The sequence below is a fragment of the Amblyomma mixtum genome, chromosome 7, assembly GCF_055824585.1.
Source record: "Amblyomma mixtum isolate Tamu chromosome 7, ASM5582458v1, whole genome shotgun sequence".
In the NCBI taxonomy this organism is placed as follows: domain Eukaryota; kingdom Metazoa; phylum Arthropoda; class Arachnida; order Ixodida; family Ixodidae; genus Amblyomma; species Amblyomma mixtum.
This window is the reverse complement of record NC_143018.1, coordinates 11,966,177-11,989,975: the sequence shown is the minus strand read 5'-3', so window position 1 is coordinate 11,989,975 and position 23,799 is coordinate 11,966,177. Positions and strand designations below refer to the sequence as shown.

The following is a 23,799-nucleotide window of genomic DNA, read 5'->3' as shown; positions in this document are numbered from 1 at the left end:
TAACTGAGTTTTCAATCTCCTAATTGCTAACGTCAAGACCTTCGGTGCCACATTTACAAGTCTTTGCTTGCTAACCGCATCAAGTTATTATACTTTGAGGAAGGAATATGCCTTCGTTGTCAACAGTAAGCGTTTCGTGTGTAAGTTATCTAAATCTACCTCGGGACTTGGGCAGCATACCCTGTTCCTAAAATGAAGTGCGCTTGAGGAGTTTTTACTCCATTTATATTCCCTCATACGGCAACTGTTTAGAGCACATTTTCTAATCGCACCGTTTGATTAATGTCGGGCTTACAGACTCCTCAAGTTGTTGATCGCGTATGCATATTATCGGTTCCAGGCACTGCAGAACTTGGTGGCAATATTGGAAGTCGGCCGAATGGCCGTGAAAGATGGTGAGAAGGCATAATTTGCCCCGATGGGGCGCGAGCCGGTGTGCCTGCTAATCGTTCGTTTTGACGATACATTTTCCAGTGGTGAAGTGCGCAGTGTACATCACGAATAAGTGCGACTTTGACTCCATGAACGCCGAATACCAGAAAGGTAAGGAGAACGCAGTGGAATGATAGGGTTTTCTGCGACTGTTTAAAACGCGTAGCAGTCTAAAAAATAATAAAGCTTAGTCTAAAGCTTTCACATTTTAGTTCCATGCCTTCGGTGTGCTAAACAGCTGAGATTAACCAGCCATCCAATTTATGGCCTTCCTTAAGATAACGTCTTCCTTTGTACCATTCGTTTCTAGTTTATAAAACTCCATAACGCGGCAGCCAGCCATGCAATCTAGTCTCGTGTATTAAATTTCTTAATGTAAATAAGGAAACGTGGCGTTACGTAAAATGAAACATTAATTTGCGCCCACTTTAACATTTCACGGCCACCCAGATTTTACTCGCTGCGGGTGCTGACTTATCAAACTAACATTACAGGGGCTCTGAAAACAACTGAATCCAACTTTTGTTAACTTGTAATAAAAATTGATTCTGTGGCTCTTCCTGTCTTTGTTGGTGTTTGTCCTGCAGAAACAGACGCATTTACTGCAAAGAAAATTGGATTCAATTTTTCTTCCCGCCAGTCGATTCAAGTTTGTGATGTCAAAACCGAAAAGGACTCTGTGATCATTGTATTACCTTGAATATCCACAGACAAAACGTTGTCTTAAGGCGCTACTGTTTGCTTGCGAAAGCGGCCGGCGATGGCGACACCAGTAAACAATTTCATGGCTCTTTCTGGCTTATAAAGCTCCCGCTGACCTATCGATGGAACCAAATTCAATTAGTCCTCATATCTTCGAAACTTGACAGCTGTAATGCATCTTGGTCGCCGTTCTTCATTTCCTGCCCGCAAAACATTCTGGAGTTTCGAGGCCCAACCGGAAACGAAAGCCTCTGTGAATGCTACCTCTGTACACTGTAAACATGAATAGCCCTAGAAAAGGGATAATACTAAAACGGAATTAAATAGTCCTCTAGCGCACTCACTACCTCCCTAAAAGGGGAAGGGTATGCTTCCACCTCGTAATGGGAGATTAATCAGCGTTGTCCAGCTCATTGGCTGACACAGCGTTGGTGCTTTCAATGTGAATAGAACAAGCTATCAGGATGGCTGGTCAGCGCTTTCGTGTGTCATCCTTGTCCTGATCTCGTGTTGCTTCGCGTTGCCATGAAAATGACTCCACATTTATTACCAGTCGTTCCAGCGCTACTCTCTGAACTGTTTAGTTTTCAGTTCAGAGCCGCCGGCAAGGACGGTTGTAGCTGTGGACTGGCTGCACGAGGTACGTTCACAACAGTTTTGCAATTCTGGATAAAGTTGTTGCGCAGCTGATTCTGGATAAGTTGTTGCACAGACGTATGAAGGGTCTGTGCAAGCGGAGATGGCGACCGCCTTCATACGTGGCCACCTCGGATATAACGAACGTTAGTATGCCACCTCGAATATAAAGAACTTTCCTGTGTTAACGTCGGATAATGACCTTTCGTGTGTTACCTCGGATATAATGACCCAAGTATGCCACTTCTCATATAATGAACTTTTGTGTGTTGACTTCGGATATTTCGTTCGATATAACGAGCTAGTGTGTCCACCTCCGATATAACGAACCTAATTATACTACCACATGCTAACACATTTAAACGATCCACGGAGGATTGCCAAGAGTACGCTTTAGTCCGTTCTACATGCCGTTTTGAATGGCTTTAAACGGAGATGACGCAAAAGAAGTGAACTGTGGTTTAGGAAGAGCCTCAGTTCAATGGCCAACGTTTCGACAGGAGGACCTGTCCTCGCCTGGGCCCAGACGAACACAAGTCCTGTTGACGAAACGTTGGCCATTGAACTGAGGCCGCTTCTCAACCCTTGTTCACTTTGTTTTGTGTTGCCGAAAATCCCATCTTCCTGCCTTTACCCTCGAAGGAGATCAGTAAAGAGGAATTCCGACGTTTTCAAATGCAGTTCTCGGCAATTTCAACGCAGGATTTACGCCTTGGTTAAAAACTCAGTATCTGTCCCTAACTAAAGAGAAAGCTTTTTCTCTCGAACAGTGGCGGATTTGATCCGACCAATGGCATACGTGAAAATAACCTGTTGAGAAAGGAATCGGTTCAAAATGCGGCTCATGCCTGAGTTTTTCTTTCTTTTTCTCGTGCAGGATTCCCTTGTAGAAATCGAAGCCATTGCTGTGGACTCAAGGAGGACACCGTGCTTTATAACGCTTCGTGCTCATCTTTAGCTCAGACTGACGAGCGTTTATTATGGCAAACTCTGACTATGAACTGTTCTGCAGAAATATTTATTGAGTTATTGCATACTTTGAATCGAAGGAAAGGGTGGAAGCGTGTTTTATCTTGTACTTCTCTTATACATCTTATTTAATATATTAGCTTATGCAGTATCTTATGCTATGAACTTATCTTCTGTTTTATCTTTTGTTTATCTTCTCTCTCGCGCACCGCGGCGCACCATTAACTGCTCTGGAATAAAAGGAATTCTCTGTCTAACGTAATGTATTCTAAAGGAAGGCAAGCGTGTCGCAGGGACGGCATAAATTCAAGGAGGCTGATGGATGCTTGCTGGGATGAGGTGTCCGCAGCTGGAACAGGAGAGAATTAGCTGGAGGTGGATGGGAGGTGCCCTTATCTTACAGGGGGCGTAGTTATAGGCTGGCGATAATGTACAAACTATTCCAAAATGTCGAAACTGGTTACGATGACGCGTAGTTTCTTATCAGCATGAAGACCAGTTTTGAGGAAACGCCAAGCAACAGTGCACCAATATTGCAGTCTTGTAGGCGAAAGTATTTTAGGTACCCTGGGCATCTGAAAGAGACGAGTCGCTCTATCACTGGAGATAGTAGTGATAGAGTGGTACGTCTGTCACAGTAGGAGCCTCAAGTACGTCACCTCAACGTTGTCACGTGATCAACTTTTGACAGATTTAAATATAGAGTATTACCACGCTCAACTGCTGTGCAATGAGAATGTGCCATGCATGTCTTTGGTCGGAGGGCTTTGGAGTATGCCCTCTGGTACGGTGGAGGGTGGGAGTGGGAAGGATGGGCGGCATTTTTTCCGCTCCTACGCAGGGCGATAATTCTGAAAGTTTCTTTCACGTTTTTCTAGGTGTCGCATATTACACGTATTTACGCTCTTTCAAGTTCCCGCAATTGTTAGGTCAATTATCAATAAGTGTAGAAGCCCGATATAAGCACAGCGAAAGAAATAAAAAACCAGCTGCTTCAGCAACGCCGTCTCCTCTTCTTTATTACGCGACCTGAGCCTCTAGAATCGTTGATGCAGACGACAACAACACCCAGGAGCTCGGGTGTCTAAAACGACCACCTGTGACCGCGCAGTGCACACTCTAGAGCACTAGCATTCATTACCTGCGTTCCTCCCTGACTACTTCTATCATCTATGCACACCTCTTTTCACAGCCTTCATTTTGCTTATCTTACTACGTCCCTCCACCTTGTTCGGGCTTGATTCCGTGTTGGTAGCTAACCGCAAGTAGTCCTGGTTAATCTGTTTTTGTATCGTTGACTTTAGCTCTTCTCCGCAACAAGCCGAGGGCCATCAATCGTGATTGAGAAGGGCTATTTTAGCAGCGTCCGGTCACGATTCCGCTCACTCGTCATTAATTGCACTAAGCACAGAGGAGGCGGCGTGCAACTTGACAGGCGACGATAGGAAAGAAGGAAATACTTTGAGTCCTGGAAAACAGGACGACGAAGAACTTAGAAATAAAAAATCTTGGGAATGGCGTCTTGTTATCGACGAAGACGAATGGCCGAAATTGTTGTGTGCTAGCGAGTTTGGAGAAGCGTCAAAGGCATGGCTCCAGGATACCTCCGAGCCAGCTCCTCTCTTCAGGTTCGTGGGCGCCATTGTTCGGTCAGAGGCGTCATTTTGTTCCACTAAAATTGCGTACAGCTCTGGTACATGGGTAAGAAAAGAATCCTATTCCTGGAATCTGTACTGTACGATCTACTGGCGCAGACAGCCAGAAATAAAGCCTTTCGGAATAATATCTGGGTACACTCAAAATGGCGTATAGTTATCACCCCAAACGACGAAGCTGAGCATCGAGACACCAAACATGGCATTTTCTGGCGCGTCTTCTAACTTGAATGTCTCTTCCGTGCCCGGAACATCTTTATTTCTTCTTCATGGGGTGACGCTGTGAAACCTTTTAACACCTTTGTACCGGATGTGTCTTTTGTTTGGCCAAACCACAAATTTTTCTAGGTACAGTCGCGGGTAAAAAAGATTAGCACACATGACGGAACAACAGAGCGCCGGAATGACAACGCGTGGCGCTACGGGTGGCGAAGAGGCTGATAACGATCGAGAGTGCCGGGCCGTTCCTATTCTACAATATTAGGGGGATTCAGCGGACTGCCACGGACCAGCAGAGTTACTGGCTAAAAGCAGCGCTATTATCTATTTTTCCCGCGAGTTCCTTTTGACAAACCATCGCGGCCATAAAAAAAGAACAGTAATAAAAAGAAGCCATCTTTGTTCATGATAACCGAGCCAAAATAAATGCCGCATGCACAGTCACGTAGGGTCGGCACTTGAACGCTCGCGTGGTGCACGCTTTATAAAGCTTACTTCCTGCCCCCCCCCCCCCCCCCCCCCCTAGGCTGCAAACATGGAAAAACGGGCCGGCCCGTTAGACAGGTCTGAGTACTGTAGCGCCGCGTGGTGAGATATCCCAATTCTGATCGCTAGTGATCTCTGCTAATATTTTTTGCTCGCGACTGTACATGTTTCTTGCGATCTGTGCTTTTATGACAAAATGCTACGACTTGGATTTGAAGTAAGCAATCAAAACAATGCGGACTTAGGAGTCCATTCCATACCACGAGGCTTACAACTGGTTGTTTTTAACAGTAAGAATAAGGATAGCTGGAACGTGTATCCTTTTCTTCGATTATCTTTACGCTATTTCTACGGTCCCTTATCGTGCTCGTGACGCTGGTTTGTCAGCTGCTGCAAAGATGGCATGCGAAGCCAAGCAGAAAACACAGCTGCTGCTATAAATAAACGGGTATATGTTTTGTAATGAAGAGTTCGACGAAACATCGTCTGCTCAGGCGGTGGCATAATGAAAAAATATAGGGTTACTGACCAAGTCAAAGTTTAATGAAACATTTTAACGCTTCGGAAGCCCTACGGCTTCCTTGTTCACACTCTAAGCACAGGAAGCCGTAAGGCTTCCGAAACGTCCGTATGTTCAATCAAACTTTGACTTGGTCAGTGACCCTATATTTTTTCATTATATATAGACTTCGCTAGACTTCAACTAAATGTTACATTCCTCAGCAGTCGCTCTACCAACTGAGCTAACCGGAACGGCAAGCTTATGGTAGGGCGAGAGCGAATTGATCAATAACTCGAAGTGGGAACTGTGTTGGTCTAATGTTTAGGGGAATCCCCCAAGGTGGAGTAGATTTGTAATAAGGGAGTAATTACTCATCGACATCCACCCGAGCGCAGCCATACGGCTACAAAGGAAAGCTTTACAGCTTTCTCAGAAACTTCGTAGTTAAAGAAAAATTCGTCCTGGTCCGGGGTTCGAATACGGGACCACCGCTTCACTGGAGCAGTCGCTCTACCGACTTAGCTAACCAGGACGGCAAGCTTACGGTAGGGCGAGAGCGAATTGGTCTATAACTCGAAGTGGGAACTGTGTCGGTCAAATGCTTAGGGGAATCCCCCAAGGTGGAGTAGATTTTTAATGAGGGAGTAATTACTCAATGACATGCTCACGCATGATGCTCATTGCCATGCTCACGCATTGACATGCTCAGGTAAGCTCACGCATTGCTATGCTCACGCATGAACATACAGCACGCCAACCGAAGTTGAAATCTCCCTAAGCCAATTCGTGTTCTGTCACTTGTACACGTCACTCACGACTACACGAGCAGCTATGCACCAGCAGTGGCTTGAAGGGATGAAGTTATCTGCAGCCGCGCAACCATGAGACCGTCCGTCATGAAACAGCAGTTTTAAGTCTAAGAAAAATGTTCAAACCACGCGGTTCGTTCTTGCATACGCCGAGCTACTGATCTTTTACGACTTCGGGCAACATTACACATTATTGCAGAGTTTGATGGTTTGCTTCAGATGCCTACTTGTCACCACGAGGGACCAGATTGGGGCGGGCACCTTCGACTGCGCATGCGCCGAAGGCACCCCGTTGGTCCTGCATAGCGCCGTTCTTCAAGTCCACTGCAGTACGTCTGCTCTATACGAAAACTCATTGCACCGCAATGCTGCACAGGCCTGCGGGGCAGTACCGACGACCGCTGATGTCAGCTACCAAAAATACATGCTGTTCATCAGTGGGCGGCTGTTGAGGCGGTAAAGTCCAGCCACGAAAGTTACCACGAAAGTTACGAACTGCCACGAAAGTTACCTTCAAGGATGCACCCAGCCGATGGGTTCTGGTAAAGGCCGTTGGAAAGGGTGATATCAAATTAAATGATGACACCAAAAAACGAATGACCCAGTAAAATCACGCTATAAATGCTACCACTTCTCGTCGGACAGCTGCATCGAACTTTTGCCCAGTACCTTGGAATACCGTCGAATTGCGTTGTGCATGTGGTTCAAACGGTCCTTTATGCATTGACAAGTGTTAATCTCTACAATTCGCCTTTCGGAGGGGGAACAGTGTTGGTAGTCCGTGTCACTTATGGGCTTGCTTGCTAAGACGGATGACAGTATTCGTTAGCGTCCACCTGAGCATGGCCATACGGATGCAAAGAAAAGCCGTACACTTTTCTCAGCAGCTTTGCAGTTGAAAACAAATCCTTCCTGGTCTAGAGATCAAACCCTAGACCAAACTTCGATTATCTTTCTCGGTGGTGAAGAGGTGGTCGCTTTTCACAAGCGATAAATTAATTTTACATAGAGAATTCATTTTCGGCGAAAAAGTCCCAGGAACGCATGTTTCAAATGCATGCTCCAATTGTTTTGCCACAGGTCACGTCCCATGTCCTTGCCCTCGAATTACGTACAATCCCTTCAAGTCACCGATCCATAATCGTTACACGGCGCATTTTTCATGGCCTCGCCATGGGCATCACCAACCTCTTACTCGCAATAAATTTTTCCTCTCTCTATCAAGGCCTTGATGACTTCTTGCTATGTGTGCTCATTATATGACACAAGACCGTCGACACGGCTCCATTTTTTAAACTTCCAGGATATGGCGAGGTGGTTTCTTATTGCATATCTTCATTCGCTTGCCAATCTTAGCGCTTTTAAGTGAGTTACAGAGTGACCACGCTCCTCAAGCCAGCAAACATATATGTCTTTCAATAACGGCGTAATGAGAAACTTGTATTAAGGCGGAAGCCTTTAATGCCTCATCGTTGTAAGCTGAAGTTGTCGACAGAAATGTCACGCTTTTCAATTGGTCGAAACGGTCGTGACGTCACAGCGCGCGAACTTAACTTCAAACGGGGCCAATTGTACTTTGGCTAGTAACCATGCAACCAATTGAAGGAATCGTATAGTGATGCTCTATGTAAGTGGGAATGAGTTGAGTTAATTGCTTAATTGCCTTATTAGCCTTATTAACCTTTCTAGTCAGGTCAGATAAATATATAAAACCAAGTAGGAAACTGGTCGAGCTCGGGAATCGAACCCCGGTCTCCGGAGTGCGAGACGAGCACGCTACCACTCCGCCACGCCAGCTCGATGGTTTGGAATGAACAAAGGCGCGTCTGGTGAATACGGTGTCTTCGTTCACAACCCACTTCCTCTCTTCCCGTTACGGCGAGGTTCAGGTGTCCATTGAGGTATGCGAGACAGATGCATTCCCTTTCCTCAAAAACGAATTTACCGACGAGCAAGGCGTAAAACCGAACGGGCGATGGCGTTCTGTGGACTCCCTGGCAGCGTTGCAAGACGCTGCCGCGTTCCACTCTTAGAGGCGAAGCTTAACATCTTAGCCACACATCAGTGACACAAGCAGCAACACTGCGCTTAAGGCTTTCGCCTCACCGCATTTTAGGTCAACAAAGTGCCCCCTGATTTTTTTCTCAGAAGCGCTAGCGGACTACAGTCGCGGGTGCTTTCACGTGCTCCTTTGCCCCTATATCAGTGGCACTTCCACCGTCTCCACAGTGCGTTTTATGGGGCGCCAATCCAGTGTAACAACCCATGAACCGCTGACGCTATCTCCAACTGCCCCTTGCCCGGTCTCTGCTTCGCCCGTTGCCGCTGCCAGTTGACGAGACAGCCGGGCTTCGAAAAGAATCTGCCGCCATGCCTCAGACCAAGACTGTCATCAACACGCCTAATGCCCCGAAGGCCATAGGGCCGTACAGGTAAGCGGGATGCCTTATACTTGGCCAACGTGTTTTAGGGAGGGCGCGCATCCGTACGGTTACAGAGAGAAGTATTGAAGGTTTTTCAAATCTCTCAAATCAAGTCGAAAGGGACTTTGTCCTTTTCTAGGACAGCCTGGGCTAGGATGCATTTCACTGCAACTACGAAGGTTCAAAAGGATGTGTATAGCTTCTCAGACTCCCCTAACGTGCATTTCAATTGAACTATTTCTTGCTAAAATGCCACGGTGAGCTTATATAAAGGGTGTTTTTTCAACTTTCACAAATTTTCTTTAAAACTGAGAGATATGTCGGTGCAGTCTGATGAGAAGAATTTTACAGCAAGGCAGACATTATCTACCTTATATAGATCAATAACTAAACGGTTAATTAACTAAAATTGAACAATAACCTTTTTATTCTTGATTTCCGGGGACAAGGTTAGATGCGAAATTTATGCCGATCTGTGCTTTAATTTTTTCTTAATCGGCAATGTGTGTCGAAATATCGAAAAGCTCATTGACTTAGCTTTCCTGCATTGCATATTAATAAAATGGTGCCTCTCGCACTTCTTATGCTTTAAATACAGGCTCAGTTGGTGTATTTGATGATGTAGAAGAAGTTAATTTGACTTCGGCGATGGTAACACCCGCAGCGGCGCCAATTTATAATTATGTAATGCGGGGAAGCCAACTCAACAATCTTGAAAATGCGTATTTTTGACATTCAATATTTTGAACCACATTGCCGATTAGGAAAGTTTAGAAACAGGAATCTCCTTCGTTGTTGACGGCTGTTAATTTCGCAACATAACCCTGCTAAAGAACTAACAAAAATAAAAGCTTATTACTTAATTGAAGTTAATTAATTGACTAATTGCTTATTCAAGTCAGGTACTTAACGTCCGTCTTGCTCTACAATCCAGCTGAACAGACCGCACTGACGTATCTCTCACAATTGTGAAAATAAAAATCTGTTAAGGTTAAAAAAAATCGCCCTGTGTACAGATGGAGCTAACCTATCGCAAAAAGTTTTGAATTTGCTCCATTTTTGATGATCTCCCCATTCTTCGTTGTGTATAGAGTAGTCAGTTTTAACACTTGTTGCAACAAATGCTGGCAAAATCAATCACATTGAGTAAGTTTTTCATGGCCGTATTAACACGGCTATAATCAGCGTGCAGTTAAAAACGTTACTCTTTTACAGTCACGCAGTTCGTGTGGGCAACACCGTCTACGTCTCGGGACAGGTCGGATCACATCCAGGCACAAACAAATTCGACGCTGGCATCGTCGCTCAAACACGACAGGTAATCGCACCAGAGTAACAGCTTTAGAACAAACGGACAAAGAAGACGTGCTAGCGATATGCTCCGTGGACGTATCTGCATTTTGTTTCTTAGTGAGCTTTAGCGGCTTTTCTGTCTTGATTAGTAACATAAAGTGTTTATCACGCATTTTAGAGCATTCCGATGTTAAAGGCACAACTGTACTAATACGCATCTTGAAAGTTTTATTTATTTACTCAAATATTGTTTCTTTTATTCCATTTACTCCAGTAAGGCAGCCACGAGCTATACGGTGTTATTTGCTTCTAATTAGCGGAAGAATGCTCTTGTCTTCCGTCGGGGCGTACATTTCTTCACTTGGTATTTACCTGCATAGCAGACATTTGCATAGGAAACTTCCCAAACGTGTTGGCTGCACGCATCTGAATATGACAACGGCTTAGTGGATATCTAAGCTTCAGTCATATGACCATGGTTCAGCAACTGCGGAGCAGTCAGAGAGCACTTGTAGGAAGGACTTTCAAACCAATGGCGAGGAGGCAACTCTTCTTTTTTTCGTCAACTGCTGTCAGTGGAAACAATAGAGCGCACCTACAGTGTAAAGCAAATTGAAAGATATGTGCAATGGCACATGTGTATTTGCCGGAAGCATGGCCGGCTGTTAATCTGTTTTTATCATGGGGGGAAGCTTGTCAAAGAGAGATATCACTAAACGTGCGCTGTAGCATAAGTGATAATAGACGTCTTTAGCATACAATGTACCGTGTTACCGTTAACGTTACCGGAGTGCCGAATGCCCGCCCACCTCTAATGCACCCGCGCTGATTGGTCCCGATGCGCTGCAGGCGCGCACGCAGCTGCCGGGTATTTTGCGCCATCTGGTGCCCTCAAGGGGATCTGGGCATGCGCACTGACGGTGCGCGGGCTTCCGGTACTCCAGTAACGGCAACACGGTACGCGGTATGTTAAAGGTGTCTAATATTAATACATGATAAAAATAGCTCCGAAGGGCTGACTACTCAAGATTATTATAATTGACAAAGCTATGAGCAGTTAACACGCGCGCATGCTTACGAACACACACGTACAGTCTTTGTCAAAAGTAACCAGGCTCCATGGTTTGCTTCTCATTTATATAACAGAGTCCTCACGGCTTCCCTAAAGATCAAAAAGTTCCTTGAAGATGACAACGCGGGTTCTCTTTACCACACAGAGATTAAATATACGACTATGAAGAAAAACCTGCAGCCCCGTTACTTTTGACAAAGACTGTACATGTAAAGATGAAGTGACCTTCAAGCGAGGAGTAACGTTCGTATGATAGAAACGCCGCAGTCACAGAGGGCGAAAGCCAATGAACAGAAGGCAGTCCCAAAGCATGGGCATGCTATGATAATTTTTTGTAGGCGGCGTGAAGACTGACTTTTTATGTGTTCGTTGAATATCCAAACGCATAAATCTTGTCATTCCTTTCTTTTTACTGGTCCTTAGCAAAAACCTTTAGCAATAAGAGGGCTCTGTTCGACCGCATTTTCGTGCCTACATTATGCACAGGCCGAAGTCAATGAATAGCGTGTGTCGATTAATTAACTGTCTTTGGATAAATATCGCACAACAAATGATGATCTCTCAGTATCTCTACTTTGAAAACTTTTGTAAACCCATATTTTATCGCTTCACCGTACCTTTTGCCAAAACACAGACCCTCATCAACCTCGGAAACATCCTTTAAGCAGCTGGAATGAGCCTCGACAATGGTAACGTATTTCTAGCCACCTTCTAGATTGTTTGCTTGCAAAAAGATTAAAGGCTGAGCTAGAATATATGGCAGAAACTCATGTGGCAGAAACTCATATATGGAAGCAGACGCTTTATTTCTATAAAGACGCATTTCTAGGAAAGAGTAGGAATCAATTTCTAGGAAAGAGTATTTCTTCTAGAAAAGAGACAGCCTCCGTAGACGTGAAGTATACAATTTCCTCGCAGCCGATAGGCTGCAATAAATTTCACCGTTAAAATAAATTAAAACAATTGTAATAACGAGCAATAAATATTATTATTATCGTTTTAATTAAAATATATACGAAAAAAATTCACGTGAGGTGAGTGTGGATTACGATATATTCCACAACAGCGCCTTCGCAATGCAGAAAAGCGGTTGCAGTTAATCAGTCTTCCCTGAAAACAATGTATATATACAGGGTCTGTTCTGAAAGTAGTAGGACTGGTTTTTTCCTGGGTGAACGGGCGGACGAGAGATGGTCTGCTCGTGCAGGATCGTTGAAGGGGGATATTGGGAATGCAGGAGAAAATCGGCAGTCGGCTCTCGGCCGTTGAAGAGAGGAGGTCGCTTGTACTGTGAACCCCTGTCGAAACGTCTCGTCACGCAGAATCGTCGAGCGTTTACTGGATCAGCGATACGCGATCAAATTTTGAGTAAATCTTGGTAAAACGGGCAAAGAGACTCACAACATGATTAAGGAGGCCTACGGTGATGCTTCCATGGGTAGATCAGGTGTTTTTGAGTGGCACAAGCTTTTCCGAGAAGGTAAGGAAAGAGTGGAGGAAGACGACCGCTTCAGACGCCCTTCGACCAGCAAGACCAACGAAAATGTGTAGCGAGGGAAACATTTACTTAACAGTGATCGTAGAATGAGTATCAGAATGATTGCTGATGACTTCAGCATTCTTCAAACCCAAGTTTTTGGGATCGTGACAGAAAACTTATCCATGAGGAAAGCGTGCGCGAAGTTGGTGCCGGGAGTGTTGTCAGAGGAGGAAAAGGCCAACCGGTAGGATCTTCTTCATCATCTGAATGAGGACCCCGATTTTTTGTCCAGCACAAGGCGGCAACGCTGCCTCAGCCCCCCTACAGCCTCGACTTGGCCCCGCCAGACTTTTTTCTATTCCCGAGAATAAAATCGACGCTGGAGGGGAAGCATCACGGATCGGTAGAGGTGGTTCAACAGGCCGTGACGAGGCAGCTAAACAGCATTCCGGTCCAGGCGTTCCTGGAGGCGTACGAAAACTGTAAAACTCATTGGCAGCAGCGTGTAGGTGCGGAAGGGTGCTACCTTGAAAATTTGTAATCGTTTGTCCTATTCTCTTGAATAAATTTTGTTTAAAAAAATGAGTCCTACTACTTTCAGAACAGACCATGTATATTCAATATTCGTTATTTATGGCATATTTCTAACAAAACGGTCAAGTTTCAACGTTAGGAAGTTAAGGAAAGAAGTAGTACGATTTTAACGCAGTTAAGCCAATTAGACGTGCGAAAGCGTGTCTGGTTGGCTCATGGTTTTGCTCTGCTGGGTCGTTGGCACGTCTGGCGACGATATTACCTCAGGTTAAGCTCTGGTCGGGGTTAAGCTGATTAGATCTTTTCGCGCCGCAGATGGAAGTCGATGAAGGCGACAATATGCAATGCACAGCCCGAGAGTGCCATTCAGCCCGAGGACATCATCATCATCATCATCATCATCCCGAGAGTGTGTTGCAGTTTAACATGAGGCGTGATCGGCTACGGCGATAGCGTAGTGCTCTCGTGCAGTGGCCAGCGAAGCTGACCTGTTCACGCCGCCGCGTGTCCGAAACCCAGTCGTGGCAATATTTACTTTACTTCTGCACCGTTGCTCAAAATTATTGGTAGGATTTGACCCCGTATAGTGCTTCCGCACTAAAACAGTTATCTTGATTACAGAGAATTTGCTAGACAGGTCTACAGGTTTTCCCACTGAATTTAATCCTAGTGCCAGCAGAAATAATCTGAGCGCCGACAGATATAATCTGCCTGCTATGTAATTTAATCTCAGTGTCATGCACTTAATCTAAGCGCCAGCGTATTTAATCCAAGCGCCAACTCGAACAAATCCAGCGCCAACCAATTTAATCCCAGTGCCAACGCAAATAATACAAGCGCCAGCTGTTTTAATCCAGGTGCCAACCAATTTAATCCGCATGCGAATAAATGCGAACAAAGAATAAATAAAGCGAAGTTAAGATAATTTCTGAGACCATGCAAGCCTGTGAGTCACATTCTCATGCACTATTTCGTTTTCTTCGCATACCTTGCAACATCAAAGAGCCATTAGCAGCTGTTAAACCTCAGTATTTTATGCAACTCTTGAGGCTTGTGACTGTCGTGTATTAATTAGTTGGGTAAGCACTGCCGATTATGGGTTGTCTTATGCGCTGAATCTGCATGCTAGTTGCAATTCCGGCCTTTATACTGTTTTCATGCAACCGGTGCAAAATTTTTTCGGGAGGCTGTGATAAAGATTCAACACCACTAGCAGAAACAAAGGTAGCAGTGTAATGCAGAGTTCTTCTAGGTGGGACGAGTCACAGAACCGGAGGAACGGTTCTTCACTTCAAGGTTTATTTAGTTTTAGAACGGAAAGTGAGAGAAGCTACACCGGAGCTTACAGCCTAGGTCAAGAATAGCCACTGGCGGCTGCCTTATAGCGGTGTTAACAATCTAGGTTTATACAAGCACAGAAGGGGCCGTCTTTGAAATGCAGTTTTATTTTCTGTAGGACATTAGGTGGCGCAAAGTGTGATCTCACATTTTACATGTCATCTTCACGCAAAGCTGCTGATATAAAAGAAAAGTTATGGCGGTCGAAAGCAGCGCATTCTACTCGCTGTACTTGCTGCATACAGTGTGGAGCAGCGTCGAGCAATAAACTGCGCCGATGCTCCCTTTTAGTCAGTCCGGGCGGAGTGGTGAGCGCCAAGTCTCTCCGCTCGCTGAGGAAAGCTTTGACTTCAGACTTCAACTTCGAAAACACTTCCTCTATAGGGTTAAAAAATGGGCTGTAAGGAGGCAACCTCTTGATTGAGTGCAGCTGACTGGCCAGGATTGCCTGTTCCGCTTGGCTGTGAGCGGGAGCATTATCAAAAATAAAAACGGCTTCTGAACCAGGCTCTTCACTTTCGACACGGGCTGATATATCGCTCAAAAATTCGTTAAACACGACCCAGTGAACCTTGTCGACAGCCGTCCAATGTATGACACCATTTGCTGACATACAGGCGATAATGTTAAGGTTTGCGCCTCTGGTGCCAGTCGTCGTCTGCACCGCAGGTTGCCCCTTAATCGCAAGGCCGAAGCTCCTTGAACACCATATGTTATAGTTGGTCTCATCAACGTAAAACCTGCACAAGCGGGGTCCTTCGCACTGCAGCCACTGCGCATATGCTTTGCGGGTGCGTTTCACGTCATCTCTGTTGCGGTCGATCGGCCTCTGAGTCACCAACTTCATAGAGTAGCCGTGCGCATCCAGTAGGCGATCGATGCTACTTGTGCTGATGGCAATTCCGGGCAATTCTTCTTCCGCCGCCTGCTTTATTTGCTTTAGAGTGAAAGCAGGGTTGTTGTCCACAATAATTTTGAGAGCCGCTACAACCTCATTTCCGAATTTCTTCGACGTTCCGCCTTTCTTCAACACCTCTCTATCGGTAGCTGCAATTGATCTTGCTGTCTTTAAATTGATGCCCAGCGTGTCTGCCATTTTTTTTTTCACATCTCCTCCACGCCTTGACACATCGAGAATTCTGGCCCTGTCATGTTCAGAGACTTTGCTGTTCTTTCTTCTTGGTGCATCTGGGAGCTTGAATGGCGGTCCTCGTTTTCGGTGTCCAATTAGGACCTAAGAGCACGGCTCATCGGCTTCCATGGAAGAAAATACTGCGCGTTAATGTCCATGCGAGATGTAAGAAAAGTGGTACACTATCACCTGCTTATAGTATACGAGTGCGTACCACCACCGTCCGGCTCTACTCCGTTGTGCAAATGCAGCCACAATGCGGCACACACAAAGCCGTCTGCTTTGAAACTTTCTTTTCTTCTGTGTTTTTAACAATGCTTTTTTACGTGCCTGAGAAATAAATCTTATTTCTTGAAAAAGAAAGTTCACAGATTTCTATAACGAGTGCAAATATCTATGTCTTTTTCTGTTGTGTTAGCATATTTTGCAAAAGCAGACGACAATCCACAAGAAATGGAGGCGCAAAACTTGCCTTTTGCTTTGGAACTTTCCATCATTGGCTGTGTACCTTTTTTTCACACGAAACTACGTAGGGCTAATCTAAAGTACGGTTTATTAACACTTTCTTTGAGTATCTGACAAAATAATCGCATCTTTTATTGAAGACAGTGGATTCAATGTTACATTATAAACAGTGTGTGCATTTGTGCCCTCCTCCGTTCTATGGTCGTAATAAAGAGCCAGTAAGCCATAGCACTGAGCCCCTGTGCAGCTTTTTAATGCTGATATTGTGCGCTTTAAACGGCGCTTTAAAACACTTGTATCAAAGTAGTGTTGGTTATAATATTGATGAAAGCTATGCAATATGTGGACACTTCGCTTAGGCATCGCATGGTTTGAAAAATTATCTAATCTTTATTCCTGGTATTCGTGTTCTATGCTTTGGAGTCTTCTACAGCATTCGTTTTTCGAGTGTGGATTAAATTGGTTGGCACCTGGATTAAAACAGCTGGCGCACGTATTATTTGCGTTGGCACTGGGATTAAATTGGTTGGCGCTCGCATTGTTTGAGTTGGCGCTTGGATTAAATACGCTGGCGCGTGGATTAAATGTTTTGCACTCAGATTAAATTCATGGCACGCAGATTATATCAGTCAGCGCGTAGACTATTTCCACTGGCACTAGGATCAAATTCAGTAAGAAAACCTGTAGTTACAAGAAGCTTCCATAGATGGCGTAAACTACACCAGCGACGAGTGAAGAGAGCAACGCGCCAGGCTGCCAGGAGCCCTGTCGTGTGGCAGAAATATTTGCCCGAAGGACAGAGTTATGGACATAACTCCCGTTCATAACTCCCTCCCCTTCATTGCCATGGAAAACTGTCGCCGAGTATCGGTAGCGATAAAAGTTCATGGATCGCACAAACTGCTAAAGAGAAAACAATGTTTGCACAACTATTTCCAGTCGAAGCGAGTAGCTTGTGATTTGGCATACTTATCATTTGCTTATTGTGTAGCCGGGACCTGTAGAAATGTACATTATTTCCCCATTAGTTTGTTATCTAGGCCCAATCATATGAGACAGTGTGGATAAGGGTATTACCACGGTCTTTGTAATGTGACGACCTTTTTACATCCGTCTGTGCAGTGGTAAAGTGCACGATCTACTTGGCTTCTATGGACGACTACAAAGATATGAACAAGGTCTACGCAGAATGTGAGTACTATACGCATTGCTCTATTTGAGTTGCTGAGTGCAGCGCAGTTCATTACGCATGCTGCGCTACAAAGCTAGGCGTAGTCGTCCTAGCGGACTATTCAGTCTGTACTATTGTGGACCGTTGAAAACTAAACTAAATAGCAGAAAACGGTCTTGCTTGCAATTTTATGGGTGGGTTAAAATTCGTGACAGCTCAGTTTTCTTTTTTTTTTTTTTTACGTGGGGTAGTAAATTGAGCATGAGCGTACTACTTATTGCAAACAACGCGAAGTTCGATATTTTGTTACTGTTATAAAGCGATTGCTTCTTCAGAGGAACAGTGATATGGTTAAGTAACTAAAACTGCAGTATAGCTTACTGTCCGGTGTGATTGTATACCGCTAACAGAGGTGGCCACAAATTTAAATGCAAACAGTAAATCTAGCAAGCTGAGAATGCAGTCATGGTGCAACACTTCCGGAACTGCCTAAGTCGCCTTAGCCTTAGTCGCTTTGGGACGTTAAACCCCACAAAACCACAAACTTCCGGAACGGCTTTCGATGAGGGGTGCGATGCGATGAGGGGTGCGAGAAGAGGGGTGCGATGCAATACGGATTGCTTCTGATAGGGATCTATGTAAGATTGACTGAGCGTTTTTTTTCTTTGTCTTTTTCCCTAAGGCTTTACTCACCTGTTCATGTATAAAGAATACGCCTTACCCTGCGACATTTCACTTCCCTGCGGTCAAACGCAGAATAGCATCTCTGCTATTCATATTAATGCACGGTCTCTGGCTTGTAAAGAAGATCAGGTCACTGTGTTCCTAAGTAACTTCCATTTAAAATTTGACGTCATCATGTTCTCGGAAACCTGGTATCAAAATAGCAGCCCTGTACTGATCTTAGATGACTACACCCATTACAACATCAACAGAACAGGCATGCGTGGAGGGGGTGTTGCACTATATGTTAAACGATGCATATCAACAGAGGTGTTCAAGGAATTTACACGTGCCACAACTGATTACGAAAGCTTGTGTGTGATATGTGGCCTTGAAATGTTTCTTGTCATCTACCGCCCTCCATCTGGCAATCGCAACGAGTTCATACATTTTCTAGAAGAAATACTTGAATATGCATCGGTTCACCATTATCGGTTGCTACTTGGCGGTGACATGAATATTGACATGCTGACTGATAGTCAACATTCTTGTGAATTAGGAAACAAGTTTCTTGCTTCTGGGTTCCACAACGTCATAACGACGCCAACTCGTGTAACGTCGACAAGTCAGACACTTCTCGATCTTTTCGTTATTAATTCAGACACACCTGTTCTAGCGGCTGGTACAATCAGTACTGACATCAGTGACCATTGTCCTATATATATAAGTTATTCTACCAATTTAGTCCGACAAAAACAGTGCTCAAACAGGCTAAAGTACAGATGCTTGTCAAGTGAGAACCTTGAAACATTTCGCAGACGAATAATCCATGCGGACTGGTCATCCATTTTTTACAAGGTCTCCAGCAGTGACGCCTACGCTGACTTTTTGTCAATATTCCGTCAGCTGTATGAGTTGTCGTTTCCATATCAGAATGTTAAACTTAAGAAAAAAATAAGGAAACCTTGGCTAGGACCAGAACACATAAAAATGATAACTGAAAAAAACCTTCTTTTTCAAGCCTTCCTCAGGACAAAAGACCTAGCTAAACTTGAAATATTTAAGAAGTATCGGAAAAAACTAAACGCGGAATTGCGAAGAGCAAAGAAATACTACTACAACCACCTTTTCAGTACTGCAAGAAAAGAGCGTCCGGACAAAGTTTGGAAAATATTCAACGAAGCCCTAAATAGACAAATAACACGATAAAACACTTCTGAATTGACAATAGATGGTAAAAAATTATCCGGAATTCCTCTAGCCGAGTATTTCAATGAACACTTCGTCAATGTGGCAAAGCCAGCAGTCGACAACTCGACTAGCGCTTTGCTTCACTACCAGTGTAAGGAGACACTATTTCTTTACCCAACGGATGAAACAGAAATCTATCGCACATTTATAAATTTGAAAAACACCAATGCCAGCGATATTGACGGCTTTCAAATAAAGGCAGTGAAATACGTTATCGATATTATTGCGCCGCATCTAGTATACATATTCAATCTGGCTCTTACATCTGGATGTTTCCCGGATAGGATGAAAATCGCTAAAGTTTCAGTTCTTTTTAAGGGGGGCGATAAAAACGATGTTAACAACTATAGACCCGTCTCAGTGCTTCCTGTATTTTCTAAGGGTTTAGAGAAGATTATTCTTTTGCGCATGAACAGCTTTTTCGTTAAACATAACATGCTTTCAGATGCTCAACATGGCTTTCGGAAAGGCAGGTCAACGGAAACAGTACTATTAACTCAGAAGGAATTAATAATCTCTAATATTGATGAAGGCAGACTTACCCTCGGAATTTTCATTGACTACAGCAAAGCATTTGATCGCCTAAACCATGAAATATTACTAGACAAACTGTTCAGTTATGGTGTCCGAGGAGTTTCACTTTACTTAAATCTTTTCTTTTGAATCGTCAGCAGCGCGTCTCTATCGCTCAAAGTAACTCATCACACAGATTACTAACTTCCGGCGTGCCACAAGGAAGTATTTTAGGGCCGTTTCTTTTTAACATCTATGTGAACGATATCGTGCAAAAGGAAAGCAATGCAATATACGTGCTCTACGCAGATGACACGAGCATCTTTTTCACCGGTAAAAATGTAGACGAACTAATAATAGAAGCCAAAAAAGATCTTGCAATAATTTGGGATTGGTCAAGTAAGAACTGTTTAAAAATAAATGGCAATAAATCTAAGGCCATATTATTCATGGCCAGAGGGAAGCAAGCACAGATAGAAGAAAGGTTGGTTCTTGGGGGTGCACCCATAGAAATTGTTAAGAAACATAAAATTCTTGGCGTGACCTTTGCTGCTGACATGTCGTGGAATCATCACATTCAATCATTATCAAGGACACTATCTACGTCAGTCGGCGCACTAGCACGGTGCCGTCATTTTCTTCCAGATAGAGCAAAACTTCAAATTTATCATGCACTGTTTTCCTCTCACATAAATTACTGCACACTGGTTTGGGCCACAACCACACAAACAAATATTCAAACACTGCTCCTTCTTCAAAAGAAAGCACTTCGTTGCATTGCAAATGTGTCCTATTTACATTCATCTGCACCATTGTTCACACGGTATAACATAATAAGCGTCGAAAAAATTTACGAATTCCGTCTACTGTACTCATACTTATGTTCCGATGAAAAGTTTAAGAGCCTCATAAAATTCCTTTCGCATTTGCAGAAACAGAAAAGTGATTGTCGCACCCGTGGATCTGAGAAATGGCTGATACCACGCAGACGTACAAATTATATGCTACAGTCGCTCACGCACAACTTGCCGTGCTTGCTTAACAAATTACTGTCTGCAAATTTTGACGTAAGCGCATGTAATAGAAAACAGACGCGTGAAATTTTTTTCTCATCCGAGTTTTTGTGCAGCTAATCGTATTCAATGTATTTTCATTGCCTTTATGTTTTTCGTACTGTATACTTTCTTGTGCTGTGTTTTGATGGGTTTCGAATGTGTTCCGATGAGTCAATTTGTGTGAAAGTGTAACTGAACATGTGTTCAGAATTTTGTGTTGGCTATATGCTGCTGCCTTGTACGGGCATCAGGCACCCTCAAGCTGCCAATGGCAGCTTTTTTGCCTGATGACCCCCAACGAGTCGTTGGAAATAAAGTTTTGAATTGAATTGAATTCGATCAACGCACATACTGCGCTCATACCTTATATAGCGCGCCGCACTAATTCTTGATTATCGACCTCTTTTACCTACGACAATTGACTGTTACCTCATTCGTATGATACGAAATGTCATGGAGCAAATTCTAGGACCGCTGTGACTCTTCTGGAATATTTTCACTTGCCTCATGGTGCAGCATAATGCGCTAGAAACGGACCGAGAGGGAAACATTACGCTTTAATGCCAGGAAATACAGAGTGTCCCTGCCTATTACCCACAGTAGGTAAAGGAAATGATAAGAGAAAAATGGAGAGAGTTAATGTAATTTTGCAGTGAGCATTCGTGAGTTTTTTTCTACAGCAGTTTTCTGTTGAGAAAGCGGCTAATAGTTAAGCACACTCGAAGACATCGTGCACAATTGGAAGTGTTCATTCATAACGGCGTTGTTGAGCTTCGAATAAGACGTGACAGTGCTCGACCAGCTAACATGCACTGCGAGCCAGCTTCAGATTTAACCTTGTGCAGCGAACTCGTTGCAGCGAACTTTGCACCGAGGCATCCTACTCGTTTTCTGGACGACCGCGCTATCTGTCGGGAACAGGGGCAACTGCTATCGGGCGCGACATTCAAATGTTGATTTGGCATCAAGCCAGCCCTCGCCCTAGCGCATACCCAAGGGAGCATCATCTTCAGCGATTCCAAAATGGGTATCAATAATTTCGCTAAAGGGCGAATTACAAACACCTCCCTTAGAATCCTTAACGCAACCAAATTCTCACCAAATTATTCCGAATTGATATGGGTCCCAGCCCATTCGGGGAATCCGGGGAACGAGGCAGCCCACAATAAAGCCCGAGGTTTCGTCGACCGGGCAGTGGATGAGTCTGGCTCCCTGAATTTCACGAAGGACTCCATGATCACATATCATGAACTCACCAATCAGTTTAAACTAGAGAGGAGAATTTTCCCCCCTCCAGACAAAAGACTTACTAAAGAACAAGAGGTTACGTGGCGTCGTCTACAGACGAGATCGATACGCACCCCATCACTCCTCGCGCACATTTATCCAGATCTTTACAACCCAAACTGCAAACACTGTGGCCAACGTGCTACCTACGATCACATCCTGTGGGACTGCAAAATAGAGCCACCTCCGGGTGATCTAGTTACAGCTCCTTCTCTCGAGCGGTGGGAGACCGTGCTGGCTAGCTCTGACCCTAGAACGCAAGTTTTGGCGGTGGAGTGGGCTGACAAAGTCGTCGAGGGCTATGTACTCTCGACCACTTAACGCGACCTCTTGCCAAGCTCTTCCCGGCGAATAAAATGTTTTACAATCAAAGCGCAGCTACCTTGCTCAATCCCGCACTACTGTAGTGGGCAGCTGCGAAACATACAAGATAAGAAACGAGGTCCAGCGTCTTATGGCAGCAAGTTTAAGGTCAATTACGCGAGACAACGCTGGTGAATAACGCTGGCGTTATTCACCAGCGTTGCCTCTGATGCTCTTGGCTACCAGAAATACCAGAAAATCCGGCCTTGTATTAACGCGGACAATCAATTATTATGTAGAAAAACCACGCGACAGTGCTCGTTTTGTGTACTCCTACTCTCGATGCAACTTATTGCGCTGTTTTCTAACTTATGAACTAAACTCTGTCTAAAGTCGTGTTTAGCTTATGAAACGAAAAAAAAATGTGGCGAATACACAGGGCAGCATCAAATTCTCAAGAACTCGATTGCACATGACGACAAATCATGGGCAACAAAGTATTCGAGCTCATTTGGCGAAGACATCTTGCAGAGGATATGCATCCATGTTGTATACTAAACTTGTGCTGCCGTTGGAGAGAAATTCTCGCTTTTATAATTCGTTCAGCTGCGCTACTTAGAACTGCAGCTTAAACATGCTTACAGTTTTTCAGAAGGACTTTCCGGCCAGGGCTGCGTTTCAAGTAGCAAAACTTCCAGAGGTACGCCTTCCGTTCCATACTCTTTTATTTAGTAGTTTCAGAGTTGGGCGCTAAAATTCGGCAAGCTGAGCCAATGCAGACGAGTTGGTGAAGAAAGCTGCTCAAGCATCTATACATGCCATTGAATAATGTCCGTACCTTAAACGATACAATGTTTTATATCTCCGAAAGAGTAAACGAACAACAAAAGTGACTTTAAAGTTGTACTGCGTGTCAGTTTACATTGTAGGCAGAGAATTACGAGCGCGAGAAACCCGGTATACGATGTTTAGCACCTACCGGGGAAGTAAACCGTTTTTGCCATGAAGGTTTCAATGAATTTAATTTTTAATCAGCCTCCAGGATTCATTTGCTTTTCTTGTCGATAGCACCCGTCTCTAAACGTGTGCAGTACTTCTACGGCAGTACCGTCATGCAGTTGATGCCTGAAGGTGTGATTCGCCAGGCTTGATTATAGTACTGCCTGTAATTTTCGTGTAGGAGTCTATCCATAACAGATATCTGTAAAATAGTCTCCACGATGACTAACAAGTCGTGAAATTACAACTCAAGTTACAAGTCTTTTCCCCTCCTCCATTTTTAACAGAACTCCTTGGTTGAAATAGACGCCATCGCAGTGGACCACACAGCCTAAAAGAAGACCTTTCCGGAACTTCCTCTGTGCAACAACATGGGAATGTCTTTGCAATAAAGTTTATAAAAGCTCTTA

The 23,799-nt window shown here is 44.3% G+C and overlaps 1 protein-coding gene and 1 pseudogene across 4 annotated transcripts in view; both read left to right on the top strand.

Annotated features, from left to right (window-relative positions):
• LOC149335022 (2-iminobutanoate/2-iminopropanoate deaminase-like) overlaps positions 1-8,756 on the top strand; it is a 20,499-nt gene extending 11,743 nt beyond the window's left edge. Inside the window, exons 3-6 of one of the 3 annotated variants that reach the window (XM_089551719.1) lie at positions 341-395; positions 475-543; positions 1,688-1,774; positions 2,648-3,469. In XM_089551719.1, the coding sequence (XP_089407845.1) occupies positions 341-395; positions 475-543; positions 1,688-1,774; positions 2,648-2,871 (435 nt within the window). In that variant the 3' untranslated portion in view covers positions 2,872-3,469. Of the gene's footprint in view, positions 1-340; positions 396-474; positions 544-1,687; positions 1,775-2,647; positions 3,470-8,639 lie in introns of those variants that run through there. The other 2 variants (XM_089551720.1, XM_089551721.1) reach the window with 2 other exon arrangements.
• On the top strand, positions 8,713-23,799 carry LOC149335021 (rutC family protein C23G10.2-like; annotated as a pseudogene). Its single transcript, XR_016283995.1, has 6 exons — positions 8,713-8,842; positions 10,049-10,151; positions 11,833-11,887; positions 17,270-17,338; positions 23,035-23,090; positions 23,677-23,799. The product of XR_016283995.1 is annotated as a rutC family protein C23G10.2-like (transcript).